This window comes from Pseudovirgaria hyperparasitica, assembly GCF_010093815.1.
Source record: "Pseudovirgaria hyperparasitica strain CBS 121739 unplaced genomic scaffold EJ05scaffold_2, whole genome shotgun sequence".
Lineage (NCBI taxonomy): Eukaryota > Fungi > Ascomycota > Dothideomycetes > Acrospermales > Acrospermaceae > Pseudovirgaria > Pseudovirgaria hyperparasitica.
This window is the reverse complement of record NW_022985550.1, coordinates 518,126-545,027: the sequence shown is the minus strand read 5'-3', so window position 1 is coordinate 545,027 and position 26,902 is coordinate 518,126. Positions and strand designations below refer to the sequence as shown.

At 49.9% G+C, this 26,902-nt stretch overlaps 11 protein-coding genes across 11 annotated transcripts; 7 read left to right on the top strand and 4 right to left on the bottom strand.

The window, feature by feature from the left end:
• Positions 1-1,186: 1,186 nt before the first annotated feature.
• On the top strand, positions 1,187-6,524 carry EJ05DRAFT_482545 (uncharacterized protein; the record flags this gene model as incomplete). Its single annotated transcript, XM_033745178.1, has 5 exons — positions 1,187-1,601; positions 1,655-1,778; positions 1,835-2,146; positions 2,249-3,111; positions 3,163-6,524. 5 exons carry the CDS (start codon positions 1,187-1,189, stop codon positions 6,522-6,524), a joined length of 5,076 nt encoding a protein of 1,691 aa, XP_033604148.1.
• A 1,266-nt stretch (positions 6,525-7,790) lies between these two features.
• Positions 7,791-9,363, top strand: EJ05DRAFT_507336 (uncharacterized protein). The gene is made up of 2 exons (XM_033747913.1): positions 7,791-8,401; positions 8,463-9,363. The coding sequence occupies exons 1-2, from the start codon at positions 7,974-7,976 to the stop codon at positions 9,214-9,216; spliced, it is 1,182 nt and encodes a 393-aa protein (XP_033604147.1). The 5' UTR covers positions 7,791-7,973; the 3' UTR covers positions 9,217-9,363.
• A 144-nt stretch (positions 9,364-9,507) lies between these two features.
• On the bottom strand, positions 9,508-11,839 carry EJ05DRAFT_535057 (uncharacterized protein; the record flags this gene model as incomplete). The annotated part of the gene is made up of 6 exons (XM_033749225.1): positions 9,508-10,293; positions 10,356-10,621; positions 10,672-10,875; positions 10,925-11,533; positions 11,595-11,666; positions 11,718-11,839. 6 exons carry the CDS (start codon positions 11,837-11,839, stop codon positions 9,677-9,679), a joined length of 1,890 nt encoding a protein of 629 aa, XP_033604146.1. The 3' UTR covers positions 9,508-9,676.
• Positions 11,840-12,319: 480 nt separating this feature from the next.
• On the top strand, positions 12,320-13,105 carry EJ05DRAFT_496595 (class I glutamine amidotransferase-like protein; the record flags this gene model as incomplete). The annotated part of the gene is made up of 3 exons (XM_033746418.1): positions 12,320-12,393; positions 12,440-12,629; positions 12,680-13,105. The coding sequence occupies 3 exons, from the start codon at positions 12,320-12,322 to the stop codon at positions 13,103-13,105; spliced, it is 690 nt and encodes a 229-aa protein (XP_033604145.1).
• Positions 13,106-13,406: 301 nt separating this feature from the next.
• On the top strand, positions 13,407-15,118 carry EJ05DRAFT_182132 (uncharacterized protein). Its single transcript, XM_033739593.1, has 2 exons — positions 13,407-14,056; positions 14,109-15,118. Exons 1-2 carry the CDS (start codon positions 13,636-13,638, stop codon positions 14,921-14,923), a joined length of 1,236 nt encoding a protein of 411 aa, XP_033604144.1. The 5' UTR covers positions 13,407-13,635; the 3' UTR covers positions 14,924-15,118.
• A 1,184-nt stretch (positions 15,119-16,302) lies between these two features.
• Positions 16,303-17,202, top strand: EJ05DRAFT_482540 (uncharacterized protein; the record flags this gene model as incomplete). Its single annotated transcript, XM_033745177.1, has 1 exon — positions 16,303-17,202. One exon carries the CDS (start codon positions 16,303-16,305, stop codon positions 17,200-17,202), a length of 900 nt encoding a protein of 299 aa, XP_033604143.1.
• A 653-nt stretch (positions 17,203-17,855) lies between these two features.
• Positions 17,856-19,212, bottom strand: EJ05DRAFT_182104 (uncharacterized protein). Its single transcript, XM_033739592.1, has 3 exons — positions 19,159-19,212; positions 18,928-19,021; positions 17,856-18,851 (listed from the first exon to the last, which is right to left on the bottom strand). The coding sequence occupies exons 2-3, from the start codon at positions 18,952-18,954 to the stop codon at positions 17,901-17,903; spliced, it is 978 nt and encodes a 325-aa protein (XP_033604142.1). The 5' UTR covers positions 18,955-19,021; positions 19,159-19,212; the 3' UTR covers positions 17,856-17,900.
• Positions 19,213-19,333: 121 nt separating this feature from the next.
• EJ05DRAFT_434349 (MFS general substrate transporter) lies at positions 19,334-20,767 on the bottom strand (the record flags this gene model as incomplete). Its single annotated transcript, XM_033741653.1, has 2 exons — positions 19,334-19,511; positions 19,572-20,767. 2 exons carry the CDS (start codon positions 20,765-20,767, stop codon positions 19,334-19,336), a joined length of 1,374 nt encoding a protein of 457 aa, XP_033604141.1.
• Positions 20,768-21,934: 1,167 nt separating this feature from the next.
• On the top strand, positions 21,935-23,952 carry EJ05DRAFT_472659 (uncharacterized protein). Its single transcript, XM_033743230.1, has one exon. It carries the CDS (start codon positions 22,288-22,290, stop codon positions 23,785-23,787), a length of 1,500 nt encoding a protein of 499 aa, XP_033604140.1. The 5' UTR covers positions 21,935-22,287; the 3' UTR covers positions 23,788-23,952.
• Positions 23,811-24,728, bottom strand: EJ05DRAFT_521896 (catechol O-methyltransferase; the record flags this gene model as incomplete). The annotated part of the gene is made up of 2 exons (XM_033748774.1): positions 23,811-24,639; positions 24,690-24,728. The coding sequence occupies 2 exons, from the start codon at positions 24,726-24,728 to the stop codon at positions 23,833-23,835; spliced, it is 846 nt and encodes a 281-aa protein (XP_033604139.1). The 3' UTR covers positions 23,811-23,832.
• Positions 24,729-25,239: 511 nt separating this feature from the next.
• Positions 25,240-26,688, top strand: EJ05DRAFT_460523 (Dehydroquinate synthase-like protein; the record flags this gene model as incomplete). Its single annotated transcript, XM_033742615.1, has 2 exons — positions 25,240-26,057; positions 26,106-26,688. 2 exons carry the CDS (start codon positions 25,240-25,242, stop codon positions 26,686-26,688), a joined length of 1,401 nt encoding a protein of 466 aa, XP_033604138.1.
• Positions 26,689-26,902: the final 214 nt, after the last annotated feature.

The window sequence follows — 26,902 nt, the reverse complement described above, 5'->3', positions numbered from 1 at the left end:
GCCCTTTGACACTTTAACATCTTCTTACTGCTTGTCTATCTCTACACAATCTCTCCACAAACTAACATGAAATGTCACTGTCTCTCTATCACTGCCACTCTGCTACTGCTACTATTGCTATTCTCACTGCCATCATGCATGCTGCATCTTAACTTCCACCCTAGTTATCCCTCCCTAACCCCCTACCCTCCCCCCCTCCCCCCCAAATATATCTCTCCACTCCACGTTAACAACCCACAGTAAAGATGATGCAGGCACCTTCGTCTGTGCGACCTCTCTCCAACTGCTGGTTACTGCGTGTATTGAATGAATGTTCTATTATCTAACCATTATACCTTGGCCTCGGCTTTCATTCGCTGCTCCCACTCGCCACGCATTGTCGTCTATCATTCCCCTCCGCCGTGTGGCCGAGCTAGGCGAAAAGGCCTGTATAATTCCACCGCGCTTTACCGCATGCGAGAGCACATGTACAAGCCACTGTTGGCCAGTCCTACAAGCTTGATTCACTCGAGCCGTGCAACCCCGGCCGTTTGAGCGCCTCATCTCTGCTGGTGCCGGACGGCATCATCCCAATCCCACTGCTCGGCTTAGACTAGTCAGTAGTCATGCTGCCTCGTTCCCCCAATGCCATCCGCGGCTGGCTGTCCACCTTTTAAACTAGATCTGCCATTCTAAGCGCCGGCTCTTGATTCGACCTCATCGGCCTCAAGGACCCTGTTCGCCAGCCTGAGCAGACAGAGCTTCAACCGTTACCTTTCCCATTGCTTTCTTCTACACCCTTCTCCTCCGCGTCTACTCCTCTTTGTACTCGCCTGCAGCTCTCTTACTCTGTACTCGCTTCCTCTCATTTTCTCCGGACGCGCGCATGCAGCTTGTGCCCATTCTACTCAGGTACCCCAGTGCTCAATTTATGGGCTTACCCAGACCGCCTACTATTCGCCGTACCGTTTGACGGGACCCCAAGAGAGACCTCACTCCGCAACCCACAACTCCCCTGTCTCTAGCGCTCTGCCCAGGGTTCACTGTACTAGGTCTAGGTATTCCATTAGAATTCGCTGGCATCCCCTCTTCTTCTTCTGCGTCGACCTATTCCCGGACTGCCATCTCCTCCCCACGGCTTCATGCCCCTCGCCATAAGACTGTTGCCCGATTGACAGTTCAATAAAATTGCTATCATCCGGGCGATATGTCGACTGCTCCTCTGTCCTCGCGACAGCGTTCGGCCTCGCGGAGCTCAAACAAGTCGGCAAATCTAATTCCTCCGCCTGCCCCGAGCATCACGCCAAAGCAGGACGACGTCGGCTTTGAACCGAGCGCTGCGACAGCTTCCTTCTTCCTCTACGCCCAAAGAAACGTAATCCTCTGTCTCCACCATGATACATTGGCAATCGAGCGGAGATTCACAGGTCACCGTGAAGACGTCGTGTGGATATATGTTGACAACATCAGTGAGAGAGGCGCCGGCCGCTTGGTCGTGAGCTACGATACTGGAAACACAGCCATCGTATGGGACCTCTTGACTGGCGACGAAGTGGCCCGGTTCGCCTCCTATGAGCATATCCGGGTGGCGGCATGGATGCGTAACGGCAACGTCGCATTCGGTAAGACCTATTCTCCCCTCAAAGCCTTGACTTCAAACTCATAATTCCACAAGGCAATTCACAAGGAAACGTTATACTCTTTGAGCCCTCGACGTCAGAGCATGTGTCCGCGCGAACTATTTTCGACCCCATCACTGCTTTGGCACCGGTCGCGGATTGCCGTACATTCGCTATCGGGTAAGCCTATCAGTCAACGATTATGCAGTACCACCGTGTGATGCTGACTGTTTTAGATACCTCAACGGATCAATCCTGATTGCCACCCTTCAGCCCGCTTTTACCATCCTGCACACACTAACCACGCCGAGATCACCATCACCCATCATAGGCCTGTCTTGGCACGGATCATCATCTAGGCAGAAATCGGAGATGCTTGCGACCCAGACTCAGGATGGAGATTTACGAGTTTGGAGCGTTCCTAAAGCTCCGCATGCAGGAGATCCTCCATGTGTAATTCGCGTTCTCTGCAAAACCGAAGTTCGAGAAAGTGGTCCTGTTTGGTTCAACTGGTCAAAGACTGGGCGCATTGTACAGTATTCCGAAGGGTAAGTTCCTCTCCTAGATCCCGTTGCGGCGCGGCTTCCATACCATGGCACTGGGCGCGGGACGCTCAGACCACAAGCCAACAAGCAACTGACGTAACATAGCCAAACATACGCGTGGGATGTCAGAACGAAAAGAGTCTCATTTGACACTGTGCCTACCATCCCTGATATAGTGGGAATTACAAACTATGGACCAACAGCAACGTTGTTTACGCTTGGTCGTAATCATACGGTACAACAATATGACATTAATCCGAACGGAACTCCCCAACTAGTACAGAATGTACAGCATGTTCCCGCAAATACGCCTCCTTCTCCGCCCAACTCAATAGATGAGCTCAAGGCGCGTCAGCAGCAGCCGCCGATTCCGCAGGACACCTCTTCAGAGCTGTCAAGCCAATCGGAGACTTCGGGTGCATCGGCCCCCTATGGTGATACCACGAGTAGTGAGAATGAAGCTGGTACAATGTCACCACTCCAAAGGATAGCTCAAGAAATGGATCAGCTAGAAGAAGAGCGCCGTGATCGTGTTGGGCCCCTTAGTCCAACCTCAAGCAGAGCGTCAATGAGTTCAAGATCGTCAGGTGGCGCTCGGAGGAGATACAGGTATGATAAGCCTTCATCGACGAGACTGTCGGCCACTTCGAGTGAAAGCACAGGAACAATATTTTCTGTAGGCTCTTCGAAGCGTTCTGGTCACGAGAGTATATCTATCAGATCTACCTCTTCAGCTGCCTCATCTTCCGCGTATAAACCTTCCTCGCTCCGGAGAGAATACCAAAAGATGCGGGAAGAGCCCCAAACTCATGTTGATCTCTTCCCATTTGTGAAAGCACGCTTATCGGAGGTACCATACCAGACGCCTACCTACAGCTCTGAGAGAACAGTGGACGAAATGAGACAGCAAATGATATCTGTCGTCTTCGGCTGGGATGACACGGTGGAGGCACTGATTCGTGATCAACGTAAGATCTCCATGGCTCGCTTTCGGTGATGTACTTACTAACTGATTTTAGTCGCACGTCACAAGGCCGGATCCGCAAGTGCGATTTTACTTTCCAAGTGGCTGGGTGACGATGGCTCAGACATCATGGCATCTATGATCGGTTCTGAATCCATGTCTTCTTCAGACTGGATGCTACTAGCCCTAAGCGCTATGGGTGCAGATTCTCAGAAGAAGGTCGGTCAAGCTTTCACTCAGCGTCTCTTAGAGAAAGGGGATATCCATCCAGCCGCTGCGATCCTCCTTGGCCTTGGAGAACAGAACGATGCAATCGAGGTCTATGTGTCTCGTAGGTACTACCTGGAAGCAGTTCTCTTGACATGCCTCATGTTTCCCAACGATTGGCAACGACAATCTTATCTGGTTCGAAAATGGGGTGAGGTCGCGGTTGCACATAAGCAACCAGAGTTGGCAGTCCGCTGCTTTTCGTGCACAAGTTTGGAGTCAGCGGAACCATGGTTCTCACCTGCCGCTCAAGATGCTGTATTTCATGCACAGAAGGAGTCGGTGTTGGGATCCCAGCTTAGCCCTCCTCTCTCACCACCGTCTGCAGGCATGCCAAGCCGCATGAAGAACTCGTCGCTTAAGCTTATCACCAGCTTCAATCCCGGCGGAGGCGCCGGACAGCGATCTACAACTGATGAGATGACACCTATGAACCTTGGTATCACACCTATCGCTGAATCGGCCATCTCTCCCGGAGGTGCCACACCATGGGCTCGACAAGCTCGTGGCATGAGAGAGCCGTCCTCCGCTCGCACTGCCACTCCCGGATCGTACACCAGACGAAAGCGTTACCCGTCCCGTTCGGATGTGGACAGAAGCACTTCTGTAGAGCCTACCCCAATCGTGCCTCCAACGCGTCGACAAACCCCTCAGACAGCAATTGAGAACCAGAAGGGAATCGAAATTGAGATTCCATTGCACAGGCGGAGCGCTTCAAGTAGCGCAAAGGAGCCATTTCTATTGAGTGCTGTTGCTTATGATCCCACCAAATCTACGGCCAGTACTGGGACATCGTTGCCATCTCCTGCTGTCGGTGTGTTCACTGCTCTGCAGGAGTCGCGCTCCAGAAATGGGTCTCGCAGCAGAAAGCCAGGCGATTTGCACCTAGATATGGGTGACATGGTGATTAGGGAAGCTCATCCCTCTTCAGTCCGATCCATCGCGAATGAACCCAGCCCGCCACTTACTGGCCACAGCATGGGAGGAAGTCTGAAAAGTGCCAAGATCCGAAGCATTGATCAGTATATCAGCAGCTTAGATGAGGCTAGTCATCATGCTCGACAGCAGCGGGCTGAAAGTCGGAAACGCGGTACGAGCCGTGAGCCAACCAGTCGCAGTCGACAAGCTTCCGAGTCCCGCGGACGAGCAGCAGGAGTCAAGTACATCAAACCTGCGAAGAGGTCTCCATCTTCTCCAGTGTCAATGTCTCCTGACGACGCGCATCTGTTCTCGTCGCAGGCTGAGACATTCGATGCTGAGCAGTATTACAAGGTCACGTCACCAACAGAGTCGAAGAGTTCGAGAACTGGACGCGTGCGCAGTCGCAGCAAAGCTGCTGATTCCAGCTCAGTTCGAGCGTCATCGAAAATGTCTAGGAAAGCCAGATCGCCCGATCGAATCAAAGCATCGAGTAGGACTGCAAGCCGTAACCGTAGTAGACAGCGTAGTACCGATAGAGGGGCTCCTAGTGATATAAGGGGCCGAACGCTGATCCTGGAAACCTCGCATGCAAGATCGCCCTCCTCGCCACTACCAATGTCATCTCAGGCACAATTCTATCGTGAAGATGAAGAGGATTTAAAGGACGGTGCAGTAGCGGACACCGAGAGACGACTACGGCAGCGAAGCAGAAGCCAACGACCTGGCGAGCGTGGTACCAGTTCGCGTAGAGAGAGATCGCCAGACCGCCGAGTACCACGAGAGCGATCCTCCAGCCGTCGGCCAGGCACAAGAGAGCAAAGTCGACGTCGTGAGACTGCCCCAACGTCGCCAGATGGAATACTTCCTCCTACGACGTTCAAGAACAGCAGCACTACTGCATTGCCCAGGCTTACTACAGACTTCACTGTTGATTCATCAGTCCAAGCTAGGAAAGAGCAGGCTCAACGTGAGCTAGAAGAACGGCGTTTGTCTTTGGCACGCCGGCCATCCGCTCCTGTGATTCCTTTGCCAGGAGATTTTGCAAGACCTATCATGGAGCGCGCGAACAGCAACAATGAATTTGGAAATAGCCCAACCTCTGCTCTTCCATCTTTCTCCTATGCTGACCGGGTACCTCGAAGTCAAACAGCCGAACCAGAGTTTGCTGGTCGGTACAAAGGTCCTCCAAAGACTACATTCGGCCACTCTACTCCATCCACACCGATAGGCCTTCCCGCAACTCCAAGGGCTATGCGGCATCCTCGTTACATGAGTCAAGACCAGGACCGAGATGTTCCAGATGTACCCCAGATCCCAAGCAATATGCAAAGAAGCCCTCTTGGAGAGCAGCCGCCTGCTGTACCCGGCGACGACCTGGCGCCACTCCTGCCTTCAACCACATACGGTCAACCTGTGACAAAGCCGCCGTCTCGGACCTTGACTATGTCTGCCCCTATCGAAAAGAACAGTCCCACACATGGCCACTACAGTGCACAATTTGGCAATCCCCATTCACGCCGGATCTCCAGTGGAGCTGCAGCGGCCATTGCTAATGCCAATCGCATTAGCCCAACCATTCGAGCCAGCATAGACGAGACCATTAGCGGTGATAATCAAATTATTGTCATTGAAGGTGGACCTACCACACCGCCAATGCTTCCAGAGCTTCGCCATCTCTCCACACCACCCCCTCCACCTCCACCGCCTATGTTTCCAAACAGCAACTCGCCATCAACACTTGGCTCGGGTGTGATCAATATTGCTATTGATGAGATGAATGGGAATGTGATGCCTATTTCGGATATCCCACCGCCACCGCCTCCAGTACTTCAAGCTCCCGTCACAACCACGTCCCCTGTCAATGGTCACCGACGTGGTCGTGGCAGTGTCAGTGAAAGCATCGGCAGTCGACTTCGAGGAGTGACTGAACGTATGCGCAGTGCCTCGCGCTCGCAGAACAAGTCGCCTCCTGTCGACCCTCATCACCATTCTCCCTACGAGAGCATCCCACCCATGGATCTCCACCGGCGGGGCAGCGTTTCCCATGGGAAGAGCTCCTCCTCTGAGAGTATCAGCGACATACAGCCACTCCTCCCTGCATTCTCACACGGTCAGTCTCTGGAACAGCAACAGCCCTCCATTGGCTACGTCAGAGGGCCAAAAGAGATTCGAGCCAACATGCCTCCTGACTACCTTCAATGGGGCGCTGCTCCCCCGAATATGATCTGATACATTTCTGGTCCGATGTGTCTACTGACGACTAACATTATATGATCTTCTCCAATCTTGACACATACTACTGAAACGACTGTTCATGACCATTTCGAATTCTACGCTGGAATCATTTCATCCCTTTCGTCGATCTATTTAGCGAGCGGGCGTTACTTGTCTTCTGTCGCATTCTCAGATTCAGCACGTGCCCGATTTTCTCAACTATGCGTCATATACCACCAAACACGTTCATCTACACTCTCGATACCCAGTAATAGAACTGGAGATCCAGCTCGACCACCAGGATAAAGGCTGTCAATGCAACTTCTTACATTCGAAGAAACTCTCCGATCGAGCCGATCCGGCTGATCGCAAAAGTCTACCAAGATTGTTTATACTCTTGGGGTTTACTACGTTCTACGAAGCCCTTTATATCTTCCTTAGCTATCTTGTACAGTTCTGGTCCTGATCTTTGCTTGTTATTGGTAGTTCGTGCAATCTTGTTCGCAATCTGACACAACTACCTGCCGAATTTGTCTGAGCCCGGAGCCGGAGGGGCTTGAAGAGAGAGGAATGGAATACAATCAGCAACTGAAGTGGGACTTTGTAGCTGTATCGGCTTAGCGACGGATAGGGGGACGATTTTCTTTCGCAGTGGGAAACAAGGACTAGATAGGAACTGCCTCACGGCGGCGCACACAACCCGATGGACGCGATTATGTCTTTTTTGGCCTTCTAGGAAAGTAGGAATATTCTGATTTTCTGACTTGCCGCGAGGATGATTGAGTCGGACTTTGTTTTGGGGACACGCGAGATAGTTTTGGTTGGGCTGAGACTTCGGCGTATTGTTTCAGATGGAATGTTTGGGATTTTGTAATTTCCAGGTCGGAGAGGACACGAATGGTAGAGGAAGAGAGGGAGAGCGGAAGAGTAGTCATGCTTTGCTTTGGAAGTGCCATATATATCGAGTTGTGTGCTGCGAAATATTGTTCGTTGCTTGTTGTGACTGGCTTTGCGCTAGATGTCGAGGCTACGGATGTGCTAATCCGTATGCAAGTTCGCTATATGCTGCTGATACATACTAAATGCAGTTATCGCTCTTTTTTTAATGTCATGTTGTTATAATGACCTTGGGATCTGGTTTACGATGGGGGATGGGTATGAAACAGGTTAGCGTATATTGACTCGGATCCACTAACCCCATAAAACACGCTAGCTATCGAGTCCGCTATGAACCCTGAGATTTCACCACGTGACGTCAAGCCCCAATATAATTTTATCCTTTGACATCCACGCCTTTGTAACAGTTTATCAACAACATTAATATACTCAAAAAATATCCGCAGGGTCCTATATCTCTCGCATTGACTCCAATCCCAGCGCGCGCAACACACAAACGGCCCACCCATCAACGCGCTTTACATTAAACATCCGTCTCTCAGCTCGCAGTCCAGCACTGTAGTAGTCATGGTCTCATCCGAACCACTACTCAGCGATCTCTGCACCATCTGCCACACCAGCATCCCCAAATACACCTGTCCGCGCTGCGCCACCCGCACGTGCTCGCTGCCCTGCTGCAAGAAACACAAGCAGCGCGCCACGTGCTCCGGCGTGCGCGACCCAACCGCTTTTGTACCGCGCAGCAAGATCGCCACGCCGGCGGGCGTGGACCACGACTACAACTTCCTGTCCGGAATCGAGAGGGGTGTTGGGCGGATGGAGGATGATGTGGACCGGAGACGGGAGGAGAGGGCGAAGGCGAGTAGTGGAGTACCGAATGCGAAGGCGCGAGGAGAGAGGTTTGTGGAGAGGATAGCGGAGACGCGCGTGGTGGTGCATAAGGCGCCTGTGGGCATGGCGAGGCAGCGGGCGAATCGGACGCGGTGGGTGAAGAAGTGAGTTTCTTGTTCTCGTTTTACTGGTGAGCGTTGTGGCTGATGTGTGGTGGGTGGGTAGGGATAGAGTGTTCATCTGGACGGTGGAGTGGGTGCATGATGATGCTTCGAAATCGCTGGATCATGACGTGCGTGACACGAGACCGCTGGCAGAGGCGTATTTCCAGCACTTTCGCGAGCTGCGGAACAAGCGTGCACGCGGGGAGGATGGCGCACCGCCGCAGCCGGAGAGTCGAAAGCGGCGGAGGAAGGTCTTCGCACAGGTAGACGGAGCAGCAGATGAATCAAGCCTGTGTGCTGAAAATAGACATGAAGACCAGCCGCAGCCGCACGACGCGCAGGACTCGACGGCAATCTCAGACTCGCCATCTACAGACACCAACGGCTCGAATACCACCACATCGCAAGCACAAACACGAACGCCATCATCTGCGCCCCAGAAAAAACCCGTCTCGACTGACAAACACCACCACTTCTACCTGCACCGGCCGCACACCTTTGGCACCGACACCATCCTGATCCCCCTCGACCGCACATCAACCCTCCACACCCTCCTCGCGTCCCGTACCATTCTCGAGTATCCAACCATCTACGCACTGCTACAGCCACCAGACGCGCTTCCCAGCGGATACGTGCTGGAAAGCGACTATTTGCAGCAGCTGGAAAAGGTGCGGCGCGAGGCAGATGAGATGTTTGCGGGGGCAGAGGATAGGGGCGCTCAAGTAGATGGGAGCGTGCGTGAGGCGGAGGAGGTGGTGGATGAGAGAAGGCTGTTGGATGTGTTAAGGAGGGATGTTGGGGGTGCAGCGGCCTGAGGAGCGTGGATTTTGTATAGTTCATGTATTAGCTAGCTAGCTAGAGCTTGGTTATCGTTTTTATAATCTGGGTTATACTCTATAATTTTTAGGACTTGGATGTGGGTCTTATTTATAGATTGAGGTATACATTATAGTGCTTGGTGCATAAGAAATAGTAATACTAATTAGTACTTGTGGTATTCTACCAGATAGGAGGTAACACGCTAGGTCCTAGAGTATCTTAGTACGACATGTATAGAGTGTAGACTGTCAGGTCTAAGGAAAGTATCTTGAGGATACAAATTATGTATATACTATTTTCCTATATATCGATAACCTCCTCAAGCTCGGTATAAGAATATCGCAAAGGTCAATATATAGTATTCTTGATTCATAGATTTTCCCTTATATCCAAGATTGTTACGACTGATTACTGCACACACCCTGCCTGAGATAGTATGTCTCCGTCTCAGACTTGCTAAATTACATCGCCAAGGCCTAGGAAATCCCCCGAGTCGATCCACAGATCCATATCCGCAAAGAGATCCGCGTCGTGCATACTCAAACCCGGGTGTGTATCTGCAAGAGCATCACCCGCATTCACATGCTGCGACGACGCCCGCGCAGCCACACGCCCGGCCATAAAGCGGCCCGGACAACGAAACGGCACATCGCGCGCCCCGGCCGCGTCCACCATCTTCTTGTACCAGCGCCCGACAGCAACAAGCACGGTCTTGAGAGCGGCCCAGTAGTCGACGTCAGGCCTGTCGGGCGGGCAGTAGACCGAGCAGGACTGGGCTCTGAAGCAGAGAGCCTCGAGGTAGAGGTCGAGACGCACGCGGTCGTGGGCTTGTGCGGCGAGCCAGTCGGGGGGATGCGTGCTGCTGGGGATGCAGAGCGTTGCGAGCGTCATGATGGTGTGTGGTAGGGTGGTCCATTCGGGGTAGGAGAGGAGTGGGTAGGATTCAGCGGGTGTGGAGAGGAGTGTGTCGAGGTGGGATTTGCAGGCTTGGAGGGTTGGGGTTGGGTCGGAGTGGGAGTGGAGGAGGGCGAGGGAGAGGTTTGCCTCGATGGGGTGGATGGTGAGGCTGAGGACTGGATTGTGAGAGTCAGTATTTTGAAATTGGGCGGAGGATGGTGTGTGTATTTCTACGCACGTCTGTGGTTGGTGTGCTGTAGCTCGGTTTTCCAGGCTTGGAGTTTTGTTTGCCAGGCGTATACCTGGGTGGCTATCTGATCACTCGGAAGGGGTGTTTCTCCATGGAACGCGGCGTATATCTCGTCGTCTATATGGCGTGATTCCACGAGAGGTGCGAGTAGATGGTCAGCCTCCAGCTCCTTGTCTGCAGATAACTCCTGGGCACTTTCAAACATATACCGAGAACGCTTGAACGTGTTTGGCCGCTGGTAGCCGCTTGCAATACTACGTCGGTCAGATATGCTCATATGGCAAAGGCCGATCAAATGTCTCACATAGAACACAGGAAGTAGCAGCCAAGTAGAGTCCGCTGTTCTTCTCGCAATTCAGCGCCGCTCTTCGTGAGTGGCATTCCCTTCGACCCGCCAAGCATATGTGCGCTGAAGCCCGGGTCGAGACGTAGCTCTATTGTAAGACTCATGCATAGATGTGGGATGGTAGCGCCGTTCTCCAGCGCATAGTCCAGGTAGTAATGGTACCTAGGCTTGTCAGCATACCGAGACGAATGCTGAGTTGTGGGAAACATACCAAGCCAAGTATACGAGGATACTCTGAAGGAGCGTAATATCCTTCGCAGGTTGCACAATAGTTCTAAGCGCAATTTCTTGTCGAAAGCGCTTCTCCAATACTTGCTGAAGAGCTCGGTTCTTCCGTGAAGCAGCAGTCATGATTGCGAATAACAACATGGGCTTCTGCGATCGAAGGTCCTCAATCGATACACTCGATGAGACTGGAACGAAAGGAAATGAAGGAGCCATAGCCCGGTACTCCTCGAGGAGCATCTCTGCATCAGCATGTGCGAGGATGCCCTGTCTGAGCCGATCGTCTTGCTTTCTGGGCATCTTTGCGTGAGGGTTCGTTGGCTTTGGCACATCTGCACTGATGCCAAAAGAGTGCATATTGGATAGATCAGGTAAGGAAATAGGTGGTTCGGATCCCTTATCATTCTCTGATTCATTCCGAGCATGGCGCAAAGTCCTAGAAGCTTGCAGAACTGGAGTGCGATCAGGACGCAGAGCTGCAGGTGTCGAGGGTTCACCTGAGGACGTGGCTGCAGGGGAAGGATATTCGGCAACATTCCTTTCGGTGATGCGAGCCACGAGGCCGTCTATCTTTTGTTCGACTTGAGAAATTCGCCTGGATTGTGAATATTGAGGGACGACAGTAGAACCGTAGGCTTGTGACTGGTGACACTCACGACGGCGCCCGCGCTTTTCTTACTCTTTGCTGCGCATCAGTCCAAACACATTCCCTCCTAGACTTGTAACATCTGAGATTACATTCAGTATTGGTGAATGTTGTGTTGTCTGTGGGCACCCACCGTTGACAGATTCCTTCCTGGTCACTAGGTAGGCATCGTGCCTTCAATGATCGGCATCTTTGGCATGCCTTTGAGACACGCGAAGCATGGCGTTCTTCATCAGGAGTCAGACTCGGCTCCATGACAGAGCCTTTAAATCCGTAAAGTGTTTACCGGACCAACACGATGTCCAAGAATGCAAGGCGGCAGCATCATGATATATTGTCCGCGTCCAGCCACGGTCCGGTGGGCTGCTATGAGCCGGTTGAGGGCGATATGCGTTTGCAATTTGGGAAGTTCTTCTTGGCACAGTTTCACGCGATGTTAGCTTCCCGAGTGATGCCAAGGAACACACCATAAAACGTATTCCACGGGCCCGGGCCATAGCCTGTATGCCGTCCCGGCTCTCTGAGGCCAGCAACTTCCTCAATATTTCAGAAATTTGCGTCCGATCAAGCAGATCACACAGCTTTCGAGATGGAATATCAGGCATCCAGCTTTCCAGGGATTGTGATCGGTCTGCATGAGACCTAGCATATAAAGGCTGCAACGCTCCCTCCTACCATGTTTAACATGGGCCAGAGCATCTGCTATACAGTTTTCACGAATCTTACTTGATCAAAATGTCGGAACACACTACCTTCAGTCTTTCAAAGCCCGGTCGGAAGATTCATGCCGGGGTTGTTCTTATGAACAGGTGCGAACCCCGTTCGACTAGGCCGTGCGTTATTGACGAGTAGCAGCGTGACTGAACTACTCGACATCGGAGTGGTGGACCTGCTCGGGAGTATCGACAAGAAGAATGTCGAAAAGTTTCCGGAGGAAATTTACTCTGATGAGCACAAAGCTCAAGCCCTGGAAGTAGAAATCCATTGGGTAAATGAAACCGGTGGAGCTGGAAAGCTGTCCCCCAACTTGACACTCCAAGCCACGGTATAGTCGTCTCAATCATATGCTCGCGTAGTGTATTGATGTACTAGCAGGACAGTTTTGAGACCTGTCCACCATTGGACATTGTCGTCATGGGCGCATGTGAATTTGCCTATACTCCCACTGAGGCCGAATTGAATTTCATCAGGAAGGCATACTCAGACTGCTCCGCCTTCATCGCAGTGTGCGGAGGCATGATGACCCCAATGCAGGCAGGCTTGCTCAAAGGTAAGACGGCGACTTGCCCGCTCCCGATTTTGTCTCAACTTGAGGCCACGGCTCCTGAAACGACCTGGGTTCGGAAACGCTTCCATCGAGATGGAAAACTATGGACGACAGGAACTTTACTCAACGGTCTGGATGCAATGGCAGAGTTTGCTGATGAGACCTGGGGCGGTAAAGGGACATTGATGGACCATGCTATGAAGATGTGCGCCTGGCCGAGACGAGATGTCTATTACAAGGATGTTGAGGCATAGACCGTCAAGTTAGCCTCGTGTGGATGCGAAGCGGTGTTCAGATGGACTGTAATGCATCTACAATCTTGCGGATTATTGGTCATGTAATCGATACCGATGAGCTTTCTGGCTATAGGACAAGAGTGCAGAATTGTCACGAAGGAGAAATAAATGACTGAAGTTCTGCGGCGCAATGGAGCCAAGAAGTATGTGTCGTGTACTGTACGTGTTTGCTCCACTCTAGATTTCTTGGCGTCATGGCGCTCAGATAGGTATAGAAATAGCCACGATCACATCACGACTTTCCTCCTTCGTACATCAGAGATCATGCACATGTATCAGCTGAGTCGCGTCTTTCCAGCTGTTTTATGACCGGTGATTGAGCGACATCCAGTCCTTTGAACGTAATGCTTGCGATCACGATCTTGAACGTAGATCGCCAAGTGCGCCAAGATGTTGTCTTCTTGATAAGAGCTGGGAATAACCGAAAGAGGCATGTCGGTGGAGACAGCTGGACTGCTGAACTCGGATAAGCCCAGTTTTCACCCACGATGCTTGGGGTTATAAGTGATGATGCTTCCTTCCCGTCATCCAACCTCGCAACCACGCCTTGCTTCAACATGCGGAGCTTCCTTACGGTGCTTGCGCTTTCATTCGCGGTTCAACTGGCTTTCGCGCAAACGAACTTCACTGGCGATATCCTACATGGTGCACAGGTCATAACTCATTTGTCACTTGAGGATGTACCATCCAACGCCGTCACACGTTACTATCTGCGTGTTCCCAGTGTGAGTGGTGGGTGGGATATGCAACTCCCAGTGTTCGTCGCCCGCGGAGGCCCAGAAACTTTGAAGACGGGCAAGAAGCTCTCTATATCCGCGTCGATTCATGGTGATGAGTTGAGTCCTGTACGTGTTGCACAAGAGCTACTTGTACGGCTCGAGGAAATAGTCCCACATCTCAATGGCACAGGTATGAGCTGTATATCGGTCCTTTACTTTCGAATCACTAACATGTGGCGTAGTCATCGGAATACCAACAGTAAATCCAACTGGGAATTACCTGAGTCAACGCAACTACTACACAGCCTCAGGCTCTGGTACTTTGACCAATGTCAATCGTGTATTCCCAGGCGAGGATCCGGATGAAGGGTCGAGTGGTCCAGATGGACTTGCATTCATTATCTGGAACAATCTCTGGGGCAATACCTCCAGTGTCGATGTAGCTGTCGACATACATACTTCAAGCACAGGCTCGTCTGCGCCAATGTGGGTTTACAGTGATGTCCGCGCTCCATATGTGCAGCGCATGGCAGAGCTGGCCCAGCCCGATGTTTTAAAGATCGATCAAGGAGAACCTGGCAGTATTGAGACCACATTTGTCGAGTACGGTGTGCCTGCGATTACTCTGGAGCTCGGGGCAGCGAAGGTGTGGTACAAGCCCTTTATCAAGCGAGCCGGCGACTTCATCGATCGTCTGATGGTTGATTTGAATATGCTTCCCGGTAACGGGACTACACCTTATGTTGCAGACCTAAGCAAGACGTACATTGGCAACGTCTTTCATTCTCTGCCCAGCAAGTATGGTGGATTCGTCGAAACTTTAGTACAACTCATGGACGATGTCGTAGCAGGGCAGGAAGTGGCGATCGTACGCAATGCTTGGGGAGATGTTTTGGAAACAGTGACTGCTCCCGTCAACGGGAAGATATTTCAGATCCCGAGCGATCCAGCCACTGAGCCAGGGAGGGATGTAGCTCAATTGGTTTACAACAGCACAACGATTCCCGATTGCGAGGCTGGCTGTATCGTGTCCTCTAGAGACGCAATAGTTCGATGAACGATGTTATACAAGTAATGCCTGCACAACATTACCGTTAAAGCAATTGGATCAAGAGATTGGGTTCCCATGACATGCATATACGATGCGACTGGCTTACGCATTGTGAATCCGGACATTTTATGGAAAAGTCAGTACTACCTATCAGGTAGACAAAGATGCGGTTTATATCAAGACTCTACTTCCAATGCTGTCCGCAACTTATCCTCTGTACCGCTGGCTCTGCGAAGGTATTCGGTATTCCTACTTACAATCACTACATAGGCTCATTGTTTTATTCCATGAAATTCCTCCGAAGTGTCGAGAGCAACATATGACATATGTCAGGCGGGGAGTTCCGATTCAACAAGACCTTGTAATAATCCTCTACTCCTGCCTCTAGAAACTCCGATGGGAGGTCTACAGTCATCTCCTGGTCCGAATAGAATTGAATACGACCAATTCCAGGACGCTTCGAAATCTCAGATCTGTACAAAACCCAAATCTTCCGAACTTACAGGCTTAGGCATAGAGAAGCATCGAATGTACCCCTGCTCCAAGAAAATGTATTCGAGGTCGTCCGTTATGTGGATCAGGACAGCACTCTGCCATAGGATCTACTCGAGAACAGAGAGCGGATATGGTAGATAAGGCTATCTATCCTGTCTACCAGTGCGTCTTGTCATACTCTCTCGATACCCTACGACAACCTAAACCTAAAGGGTAGGTGCTCATTTGCAGTTTCGGCCTCAGGCACCAATATAGAAGCAGGAGCCAAAAAATAAAAGAGAAACAACATACCGAAGGGCAAATCTGAATCCGGACGTTCATCACTCTCGATCCCCTACGATCGCCTAGCCGAATAAGAGTGTCTATTGAATCCCGGTGACCGATGATTCCCCAGCTTTTACATAAAATACAAAAGGCCTCTCAACTTTCAGCCTCAGGCACACAATCTCGCCCCAGCAAAAAGTCAAAACAAAAGGGCACATCTGAACCGCCACGGGCGTATCAGACGCGAATTTTCCAGAGACGTGCCAACTCTATCCCACGAGCACTGAGCAGAGAGGTCCTCGAGCGCATCACAACACCTTACATCTACGCACTGTAGTAACGGCACAGAAACAAACATTTCATCTTACCAATATTTTTCTGATCGATGTACAGTGCTACCAGAGTTCTTGTTAACTAATACGGGACGTACTGTGGCTGAAATACATAACAACCACCTCAGGCAGATATCACCAGCCTCCAACCGCTAGAGGGAACGCTTACTTTTACCCCGCTCGCATCCCCAGACTCTATTTGTCCTCACGCAATCCAGTGTTATCAACGTCGTGCCTACATTACTACATCACAACCATCGCTATCGCCATCGCCATCGCCGCCAGCCCGCTAGGATGTTCCATCAGGGTCTCCACGTTGAGCGTCACTTCAGCACCTCACGCTCGCTGTCAGGCTTATCCCACAATCTTCTTTCTCCCTCAGACTCGTGCAAGACCTCGTATGTCTCGGAATTTGCGTTACCGGTCACATCCGAGAATCTTTCAAAGAACACCAATACCACATGCCCTCTCTTCCGATTGTCGCTAGAACTTCGGATCCTCATATACGAACATCTACTGGCGCACTTGGCGACGAATCTCGACTCCATAGATGCCGGCGACATTGGATCACGATATGAGGAAGTACATCTGAATCGTGAACCTAAGGACAGTGGCAAAGGTGGCCTTTCTATTCTGCGCACGAACAAGCGCATCAGCAACGAGGTTCTGGACGTCCTATACTGCCGACCTTTCTCCCTCAAGCTTAGTTCATTGAATCGCGATATTCCTGTACTGTGGATGACACCTGGGGTCTGGCCGAGGATCACGAGGCTACTTTTCATTGTTGATGTAAACGACGTTGTTAGCACTGAGTGTGGAGAGGCCAATTGGAGGCTAAAGAAGATACTCACTAACGTCAAGAGGATCGACATGATCGTCGTCAACCCACATGCAGATCGCGCTGTCGTCGGATTCGAAAACAAGCAGCAAAAAGGTGTCAATGAGTGGGAGCGTAGGTTCATCGAACTTCTTGAGCTGCTCTGGACCCACACACCCTGGGATTCTGTGTTTATGATCGACGTTGATGGAATAGGAGAAGTCAGAGATATCGTTCGCTCCGCCTTCGAAGGGAGCCCGGACAGATGTCGCATTGGTCCCTTCAAGGCCGGGGACATATACTTCAATCGAGCTATAAGTTCTAACACGGTGCTGCAACGCTCGCTGCTGATGAAACACGAGAGCCGACTTCGATAGCACCAGGGATACAAGAATCTGTGGTCCTTCCATCGAATTCGGTTCAAGGGCGATAAATACTCGATATTTCGAGACCTGGAGCGTTCTGGCAGTCTATCTATCATTCATCAATATCATTATCCGGTCACTTGACTTTGCAGACACACAAATTTCTACTCAGTCAGTATCATCGAGCTATTGAGTTAGCTTTCAGAGAGCCACTTTATTGTCAACCGCTTAGACCGGTGATACGGCTATTTCAATGTCAAATCTGCTAATATGGAGTATCAGATCGTTCCTCCTATGTCAAGCGATCCCTCGCGCACAACGACAACTAAGCCAACTTCCAAGAGAGCACTTTGTTCTTTTCTCATACAGTGCCATTAGCATCCAGTAGTACTTACCAGCTTTCTAGTCTCTGTTCTACAGATATATGCCGTGAAAAGTTTATATGGTCTTCATACACATTATTGAAGATATGATATAGTAACATTTTTCATCAACCTGTATAAATGCAAACTACACAGTAGCTCTATAGACGAACTGAAGTCCTAGAGATCTGCAGGTCGTACAACAAGAAATGGAGAGGATCTGGATAGGACGTAAGCACTTTTGTGCGCCAGTGGGTCCTCATCAGAGTTTGAATGCTGATATCAAATTTTCAACCGAAATTATCATGACGATGATTCGATATGTTTTATACAGCTAGCCATAGCTCGCTACATGGTTACTAGTACCGTCTCGTTCTTCTTGACTATCATTCCCATGCCAACAGCCCAATCGTCTCGTCCAGTCTCCTTGATCAGCTCTTCCGCCAGATCTCTCCTCCGAAAATATCTCTTCGCCTCGCCAACTTGTCCCATTGTTCTCCCATACATACATAGCGGCCAGTCTCGCAGCCCATCCAACGCCAACAAGCCGCCGTTCACAAGCAACATAGACATCAGCGTGGCAACGCCAGCCGTCGTAGCATAACCCGCAACAGCTACATTCGCATACGCAAGCAACTTCGTAACGGCGCCAAAGAACTTCTCCCCAGTCGTGGGCTCCCTCAGCCACGTGCCAGACAACAGCCCTTTGACATCATCTGTCGCGCCACGGATACGAATCCAGCGGTCCTGGGAGAGTAGAACAAGGATATCACTCCGTACGCCTGGTTCCGGCGCTCCGAACCAGCCTAGTTCCGAGCGCCGGCGCAACGAGACGAAGTTGACTACCCGCGTGAGGATGAGATTGGACAGGAACACCATTGCCCAGGGATCTTTGAGCGCATAGAGGCGGTACGCAGAATAGGTAGTGACTCCTGCTGCGGCGTAGTAGGCCAGAGATGCGATTGCGTTCCTAGAAGCCGGCAGGGTCCGCGAAGGAGATGTCGCAGAGACGTCCAGGTCAATCAGATGCCCGGTGCGGCCGATGCGTTGGAGGAAGAAGACGGTGGCGGGGTTCTCGACGCGGAAGACATAGCCTGTGGTGAGAGCTGCGCAGGCTGGGTACTCAGCTTTATGTAGTTCGGTGGCTGTTTGTTGAAGGTGCAGGCCGGGGGCCAGGATCAACGCGTCGAGTGGGGAGACGCCTTGAATGGCAGTACGGTGAGCGATGTTTGAGAGAGGCGCGAGAGTGAGGAGACCGGGTAGGAGTGAAAATGGGTTGAAGGGCTGGGTAGCTGTGGTCTGCGCTTGTGCATGTGCGATTAGCTGGATGTGGTGTTATTGGTGTGTTGATTTTGGGTGTTGGCTGGTTACTGGCCTGGTAAAGTGGCTCGAAGCCTTTCATGATTACTGGCGATATATAATCGACTCAATGATTAAACTAGGAAGATTCTAAATCGACAGTCGGAAGGCTGAGAGTGACAGTGATTAGGTCACGGCTCATTTATGTGTCGAAAGTTAGCTCGAAGCCATGCATATGCATCCATGCACCTAAGTGCTTAGCTTCCGTTCTACCTATCCGGGTGCTAGGCTGTAGATTCAAGCTTACATTCGGCTCTGCGATTCTAAAAAATTGAGTGAGAAGTAAAGGACGAAAGCAAGAAGTCACCAGAGACCGTATTCAACGGAGTTGAAAATTCTTTCGAGAAATACATTCGGCATATACAGTGAGGATGGAAGATAGATAACAACTTTAAAGACAATATATAGTTACCCAGCCCTTGTCATGACTCATCGGCATCTTTTAGTATTCCTGAGTCCCCGGGACCATCATCCCCTGTCCCTTCATGGCTGTACTCGAGCTCAGAAAGGACAATCCAGGTCGGAATGATACATACTACCGTGATACCAAAGTTTAGTCCGATACTTACGAAATGATTGGCATTACCCTCCGATTGCATTCTGCAAAGCATCCATTAGCTTGGAAATCTCGAGGGATTTGTTTTGTTTTCCATCACTTACGCCCAAGCAACAGTCTGCCCTAGAGCTTCTACACCTCTGAGTATACCAGTATGGTGGCTTAAGCTCGACAGTGACGTCGCATATTGCCCGACAAGCCAATATAAGAACTGCTGGAATGCTTGTCCACCAAATTGCCAGAAGAATATCAAGGCATAGCTTTTTCCGAAACCTCCCTGGAACCAGTCAAATACCGGCGGGGTTGACGTATCGTAGTTCTGCCTTTGTAGAATTGTTGCCCATATCCATGTTCCAATGAGGATAGCTACTATTGCGATGAATGCGACGCGAGCTCGTGTCTTGATATGAATTCTTTGATTGTCGAGCAGAGCTGCGATAATGAAAGAGCTGAATATTCCGGCAAAGTTCGTGAAGAAGCTTGAAAAGGCTCTAGCACGGACAGTGAAGTATGTTGTCAACCAGGTGCTCATGAACCCGTTGTAGAAGTAGCTAATGAAAAATGCCGGCAGTAATAACAGAATACGCCGACTGATTAACAAATTCCCGATGCCCTTGAACTCGGCTGCCCATGAAGGAGCTCTGTGTATGATTATCTTGCTCCCATCTTTTCTCCAAACCTTTGGGGCTGGAGAGAGCATAAGCGCAATCGGCAAGCCGAGGCACATTATGACGATGAATACGATGTAGGTAGAAGACGAAACGGAGCCTGCCGTCTCCCTGTTTGCATTCAACCCTAGATTGATAGCGCCGCCAACTATGGGGCCAGCAGCCTTTGCTGTTTGCCAGATTGCAAGATAGAATGCTCGGTCCGACGGTGATGGATATCCAATGATGATTGCTGCTTCAGCTGCCCAAAAGAACCCAGCAGAAATTCCACAAAGAGCGCTACCAAACAACAGAAACCATGTGTTGGTGCCTGTACTGTTCGTGTACAGTCCTGCGCCATACAGTGGGTACCCGATAGCGCCTAAAGCGAGTCCGTATTTGAGGTCGATACGATTGTTGATAGCTCCGGCAGCCACGCATACAACAGAAAACAAACCATACACGAGAGCATTGGCAGCAGACACTGCGTATGGTTCAGCAGCACCTCCAGCACCGAGTCCACCGAGAGCATCCCACATTCCGGGTGCCGTGAATGAGACTCCACATGCTACTAGGATCTGGAAAGGTACAGATCTAAAGAGCGACAGCTTTTGGGGATATATGGCGGTATTGTCGAAGGAAGTAGTTGACATGGCGACTGTCCTCGGAGCCCAGATACTGTAGACGATAATAATATAGCTGACCTGGAGGAGAGTGTTGATTATGAGTGACTTACGACAGATGAAGAGCTAGGGAATGCAATGTTATCCTTGTTTGGCATCCTGTGGTGTATTATATTTGTCTATTGTGAGCAGATTTAAAATGGGGCTATCACGCAATTCGGCAAACTTTTCGATGTTCAGGCGAATTGCAGCTGGCTTCGGAATTACCAGTATCAGTACCGACAGAAAGCGAAACGCCATGTTATTACGTGTGCCGCGTGTTGCGTGAGCCGACCGATCGCTCTGAATTTCGATGGAAACGGTGCAGAGCTTACTGATCCTAATGTTCGTTTTGCGTAGAGGCAGATGTGCCTAAAGAGCAAGCTATAGCCTATAGCGGGTCCATGGGCTTAGACTGGGACTGGGTCAGATCAGACGCGCACATATGAGCTCCTTGAATTGATACAGGGCTATCTAATAGCCTCAGTTGGTATCAAAAGGATTTGCTGTCATTACCGGTGACAGAGGCGTAGGAGATTCATGCGGATGTGAGATCCGAATCTTGGACCTTGGTGTGTACGCACGGGCCCGCTTATGGATCCGTATATCCATAGTTACATGGGAAAGCTTGGCGCCCGATGTTCGCCCGTGTCACCAACACGCACGATTTAGTATAATCGATATTTTTATCTATTACTACTATACTACGCTTATATAGTATCTATAACTATATAGTATAGTATTAAAGAGGTAGTATAACTAATATATAGTACTATAGACCCCTAATACCTCCCCTATATCTATCTAGAGCGCCTTTAAATATAGGGGTATATATCTAGCTAGACGTAAGAATATCTCTATATAACTACTCTTTTTTTATAGTTTTAGAGGTATTATAGATAATATAAAGTAATATAAAGGCTATAGAGATATAATAAGAATTATATAGAACTAATATTTAGTAATATTTAGTACTATATAAGTATTATACGGCGGTAATAGATAAAAATGTCGATTATACTAAATCGTGTGTGTTGGTGACACGGCGAACATCGGGCGCCAAGCTTTCCCATGTAACTATGGATATACGGATGGCTGAAAATTCAGTATCCATGCAGTGCTCCATTCTCTCATCAACTTCTTCTCTGCAGCTTTTACCAACTAGGAACTAGAGGCACTAATAAACCGTCAAGCATCTCAAAGCTAACGCGCTACTATGGAACCTTCTTCGTTGAACTTCCTCGTGCTAATCACCACCATCCATAGGACGCCACAACCTAGAGGCTAAGAGTGATTATTTGCCTGTCAAATCTTCCGGCATCTCCTATCGCATCCCAGCACTGAAAGTCGCACTCGACAAACATGACGTAATTGACTCCTATCGTCTGGGTCATTGTCACCCCAACTAGTAAACAGGGTTCGTAGCGCACGTCTTAGGACATAGTACTTTTGATCAATCGTCAGGAAAGGTATGATCGTGTGTTTACCTCCAAAGTCTCCTTTGTCCAAATATGATGGACCTCAAGTGCGGAGACTCAACCATTCTTCACTCATGTCGTACAATATTGATACTCATCCTGAGCGGTGTATTCCTGCCCGTTAGTGGCACCATCACCCTGTTCGCAATCGCACTACAAACTCTACATATTAGGCAGGCTCCAAGAAGACATGTTCGAAACATTGGCGGATCTCAGCCTCGGATTTTGGTTACAGGCGTCAAGATGGCCAAAGGCCTTTTCCTTGCGCGCACGATGTACCTTGGCGGATGTGACATTGTCGCGGGTGACTTTGATGATGGCCACGGAAATATTTACTGTGGCAGGTTTTCCAGGTCCATCAGGAAGTTTTTTGCTCTGAAGAATCCAGCCGTATATGGCATAGAGGCCTACATCTCCCAGGTTGTCAACATCGTCAATTTCGAGCGCATAGATCTATGGATCAGTTGTTCTGGAGTCGCAACTGCGGTAGAGGATGCAATGTTGGCGAACGCGATCGAGCGAAAGACAAAATGCAAGGTGTTCCAATTCGACGAATCGACTGTATCAACCTTAGACAACAAGTTCGAGTTCATGAAGAAGACCACTGAGCTAAAGCTAGCCAATGTTAAATGGTACGCACTTAGCAGTCTGAATGGTATTCGGATTCTGCTTAAGAAGATGCGAAAAACCACTAAAGATGAGCTCGACGTACGATATATGATCAAGAGCGCCAATATGGATGATGCCAGTCGAGGCTCTCTTCCGCTTATCAGTCTCCAGGATGAGGCACACGCTGAGCAGACTTTGAGCAATCTGGACTTCTCGAATGGCCGTCAATGGATACTGCAGGAGTTCATTGATAGTGGGGAAGAGTACTGCACACATGCACTCATCATCAAAGGAGAAGTTCGCGCATTCACCGCGTGTCCAAGTGCATCTGTGCTCATGCACTACCAGCGGTTGGACACAAAATCTGTATTATACAATAAGATGCTTGAATTCACCATTAACTACGCTTCCGGACTCGGCGATATTACCGGACACATGAGCTTCGATTTCCTCGTCCGCTATCGATCGACCGAGAATGGATTCATCGGTACATTAGCCCCAATCGAATGCAATCCGAGATGCCATACAGCCACCGTTCTCTTCGAGGGACTCGAGCAGGAATTGGCGGACAAGTACCTCGAATGTTTGACTCGCGTTCCAGCTGGCCAATTATTGCATGCGACAACGGAATCAGAATCTGGCTACTACTGGATGGCCCATGATCTGGTTGTACTGGTCGCCGGATCTCTGTGGGGTTTACTGTTTGGTACAGCTGATGTGAATAGGTCGAGTCTTGTTCAGCAGATACTTCTCGCCATTCGTAATTTGTGCACCTGGAGAGATCCAACATTCGTATGGTGGGATCCACTGCCCTGGTTTGTTCTCAATCATTTGTTTTGGCCTTTGGAGTTAATTTTGGCAACTTATTGCGGGCTCAGGTGGAAGGAGATCAATGTTAGCACGGCGAAAATCTTCAAAGCGTGACAAGTGAGCAGGGTAAAGATCTTTGTATCGAGTACCTTCCCTATACTAATTCGGACTTGGTAATGATAAGCAAACGGTTATCTCAATACCATCTGGCACTCCTGTGGGCTCATGGCTGTGCTCAATCCGACTCTTGTAAACAATGCCTGGTAGCCCTGGAAGCTCAGTCTTATCAGTAGCATACTCCTTAGTATATTGATTAACTGCGCGAGATGGGAATGCAATCGAATCATCTGACGTGGCTGCTTCCCCCTTTAAGCGCTGCTGCTTTTTCTCTGGTGTGCTCCTGACGTACTCTAGGTAGGTCGGATTACCTGGCTCAATAACATTGTCCGCTACCAGGACAGTATTAACTCGAATCACCCCAAGTGACTCCATTATCTTCAAGTCCTTGACGTATGCTGGTTTGTAGTGATCTAGAAAGACCACATCGGCCTGACTCAAGCGGCCAGCCTTATGCTCTTCCACGAGACCATTTGAGCTTGGACCAATAACAAATCGTACGTGATTGGCCAGTCCTGCTAGTTCGACCATCGCGGCCGCAACGCGTGCGAATTTAGGCTCGCGTTCAAATGAAATATATTCTTGTCCTCCAGCATCCCGCATCGCCGCGGCGAACAACACCGTTGAATATCCAATATAACTCCCAAGCTCTATCATTGTCTTCGGCTTGCGTTGCGTGATGACTTCAGTGACGATTCGTCCCTTTCGAGCTCCGACATTCATCATATAATGATGGTTCACGCCGAACTCATCAATGAGACGAATGACCTCTTCGGACTTATTGGAAGCTGCCAGGTCCAGATGTTCTTTCACATATTCAAGCAATCGCTCTTCTCGGCCGTCGTCGAACTAGGAGACCACGTCAGCAAATTTCTGGCATGCATCACTAAAGTCATTACCCATATGTCTTCCTTTTGCTTGTAGTCTTGGGTCACCATGGTGGCTGTCGACATTTACACGGATATTATGTGAATGGTAGTGCTGAATCTTGAAATATCGAGAGACAAATGCTTTCTAAACAACAATTAAGTCGGAGCGTTCCCCAGTCGACCAGCATGTCGAAATGCACCACGGTATTTGGCTCACTATCAGCATATGTCGTGGACGTCACTGTTGTGCCACAAGTGGGTCACTCATTGCATGATCGACCTCTCTTTAGCAGACCTCATCATTTCACGGACATGTTTTCATGTGGACACCAAAGCGAGCTTAGCTTTTCGTCCCGTCCCCCCTTTGCACGTGGAACCATTCTGGCGTATATATTGAGTGCTTCCTCCATGGCCCTCTGGACATTCAGTTTTCCACGCACTCTTTGCTGAAGCTACTGATACCAGACTCGCATGTCGGTTTTGAGATCTGCACGTCTACAGCAAAATCGCTGTTTCCATTTCCCTCAGTCAGCTTGAATCATCCCTTACCAGTCACCTCACTTCGATCGATACTTTCACCATGTCAGACATGCAAGCTTCTGTCACTAAAACAGACAATGGGTTTTCCGTTGCTGGCTACGAGAAGCTAAACTACGATTTCGCTTTCGTTGAGGGTGTTTTCGACATCAAGAATAAACAACTCGCGGAATGTTACCAGAAATGGGGCCGCGTCTTGACTGTTCTAGATGAGAATATGAAAGCGCTCTACGCAGATGAGATCAAGAAATATTTCGACCACTACAACATTCCTGTCACATTTCATGCCATGGCTGTGGGAGAAAAGGCCAAGAGTATCGAGACTCTTCTGAAGATTGTCGAGTCCATGACCAATTTCGGCATCATCCGCAAAGAGCCTGTCCTGGTCGTTGGAGGTGGACTAGTGACTGACGTCGCTGGATTTGCCTGCGCATGCTACAGGCGCACAACCAACTTTATTCGCGTGCCTACTACTCTCATTGGGCTGATTGATGCAAGTGTGAGTATCAAAGTTGCTGTCAATTACGGAAACTACAAGAATCGCCTTGGAGCTTACCATGCTCCGATCTGGACTTTCCTTGACTTCAGCTTTCTGAAGACGCTTCCCATTGCGCAGGTCCGGAACGGTTTTGCGGAGATTATTAAGATCAGCTCCTGCGCTGACTTGAAGACTTTTAATTCTCTCGACAGATACTGCGAGGAGCTCATCGACACCAAATTTGGGCGTCTTGAGGGCAGCAGACCCGAGGTTCGCAAGGTTGCAGACGAAATCTGTTACGATGCAATCTACGAGATGTTGAAACTTGAGACTCCCAATCTGCATGAGATTATGCTTGACCGAGTCATTGCGTATGGTCATACGTAGGTATTCCGATAGGGATTACGAAGGTACTGTGCTGATTACAACAGATGGTCACCTTTCCACGAACTTCAGCCTGAACCACCCCTTCGCCACGGCCATGCGATCAGCATCGACATGGCATACACAGCAACTCTCGCTTACGATCGTGGCATGCTTTCCAAGGAGGATCACACACGCATTCTTACGCTTTTCTCCCGCGCAGGTCTCAGTATTGATCATCAGTTGTACGATGATGTAGCCATCGAGAAGGGTACGGAGGCAATCCTGAAGACCCGGGATGGTGCCCTACGACTTGCAGTGCCTAGTCCTCTGGGCCAATGTCAGTTCGTGAACGAGTTTTCCGTGGGAGATCTGCAGCGAGTCCTGAAAGACCACAAGAAGTATACCGCAGGCTTTCCCCGCAGTGGGGATGGTCTCGAAGCATATGTGGATGCTTCTGATACTGGTGAGCCAACTGTAGTGTCACCCAAGAATCTCGGCAAAGGGCAACCAAACGGCTCTGCCAACGGCCACTCGAATGGCATGTCAAGCAAAATCCCGAACGGTCACAAGGCACTTGTGCAGGACGCACACCACGAGAATGGTGATCTGATGAATGAGAGTAAATTACTGCAGCCGGTGCAAGCATAAGTCCGAAAGTGGAGTAGTTAGTCATAAGCACAGACCAACTAGTATATCAGCTTAAGTGACGTCTAGTATATTCAGCACAATGGCAAAATGTACCCTCTTCTGATCTCGAAGTCAATTAGTGATGAATAACCTTGGTATCTCACGCAATACACTCGACACATGTTTGTGTGACATCGGAACCATTTCCGTTGATACAAATTTTCCGCATGGACGT

What these genes read in the sequence shown, in the direction of transcription:
- EJ05DRAFT_507336 (XM_033747913.1), top strand. Translation starts at nt 7,974, where the DNA reads ATGGTCTCATCCGAACCACTACTCAGCGATCTCTGCACCATCTGCCAC. An exon ending in CGGACGCGGTGGGTGAAGAA is followed by an intron (nt 8,402 to 8,462) that starts GTGAGTTTCTTG and finishes GTGGGTGGGTAG; the next exon opens with GGATAGAGTGTTCATCTGGA.
- EJ05DRAFT_182132 (XM_033739593.1), top strand. Translation starts at nt 13,636, where the DNA reads ATGCTTGGGGTTATAAGTGATGATGCTTCCTTCCCGTCATCCAACCTC. An exon ending in CCCACATCTCAATGGCACAG is followed by an intron (nt 14,057 to 14,108) that starts GTATGAGCTGTA and finishes CATGTGGCGTAG; the next exon opens with TCATCGGAATACCAACAGTA.
- EJ05DRAFT_182104 (XM_033739592.1), bottom strand. Translation starts at nt 18,954, where the DNA reads ATGAAAGGCTTCGAGCCACTTTACCAG. An exon ending in GCTTCGAGCCACTTTACCAG is followed by an intron (nt 18,852 to 18,927) that starts GCCAGTAACCAG and finishes GCACAAGCGCAG; the next exon opens with ACCACAGCTACCCAGCCCTT.
- EJ05DRAFT_472659 (XM_033743230.1), top strand. Translation starts at nt 22,288, where the DNA reads ATGATGGACCTCAAGTGCGGAGACTCAACCATTCTTCACTCATGTCGT.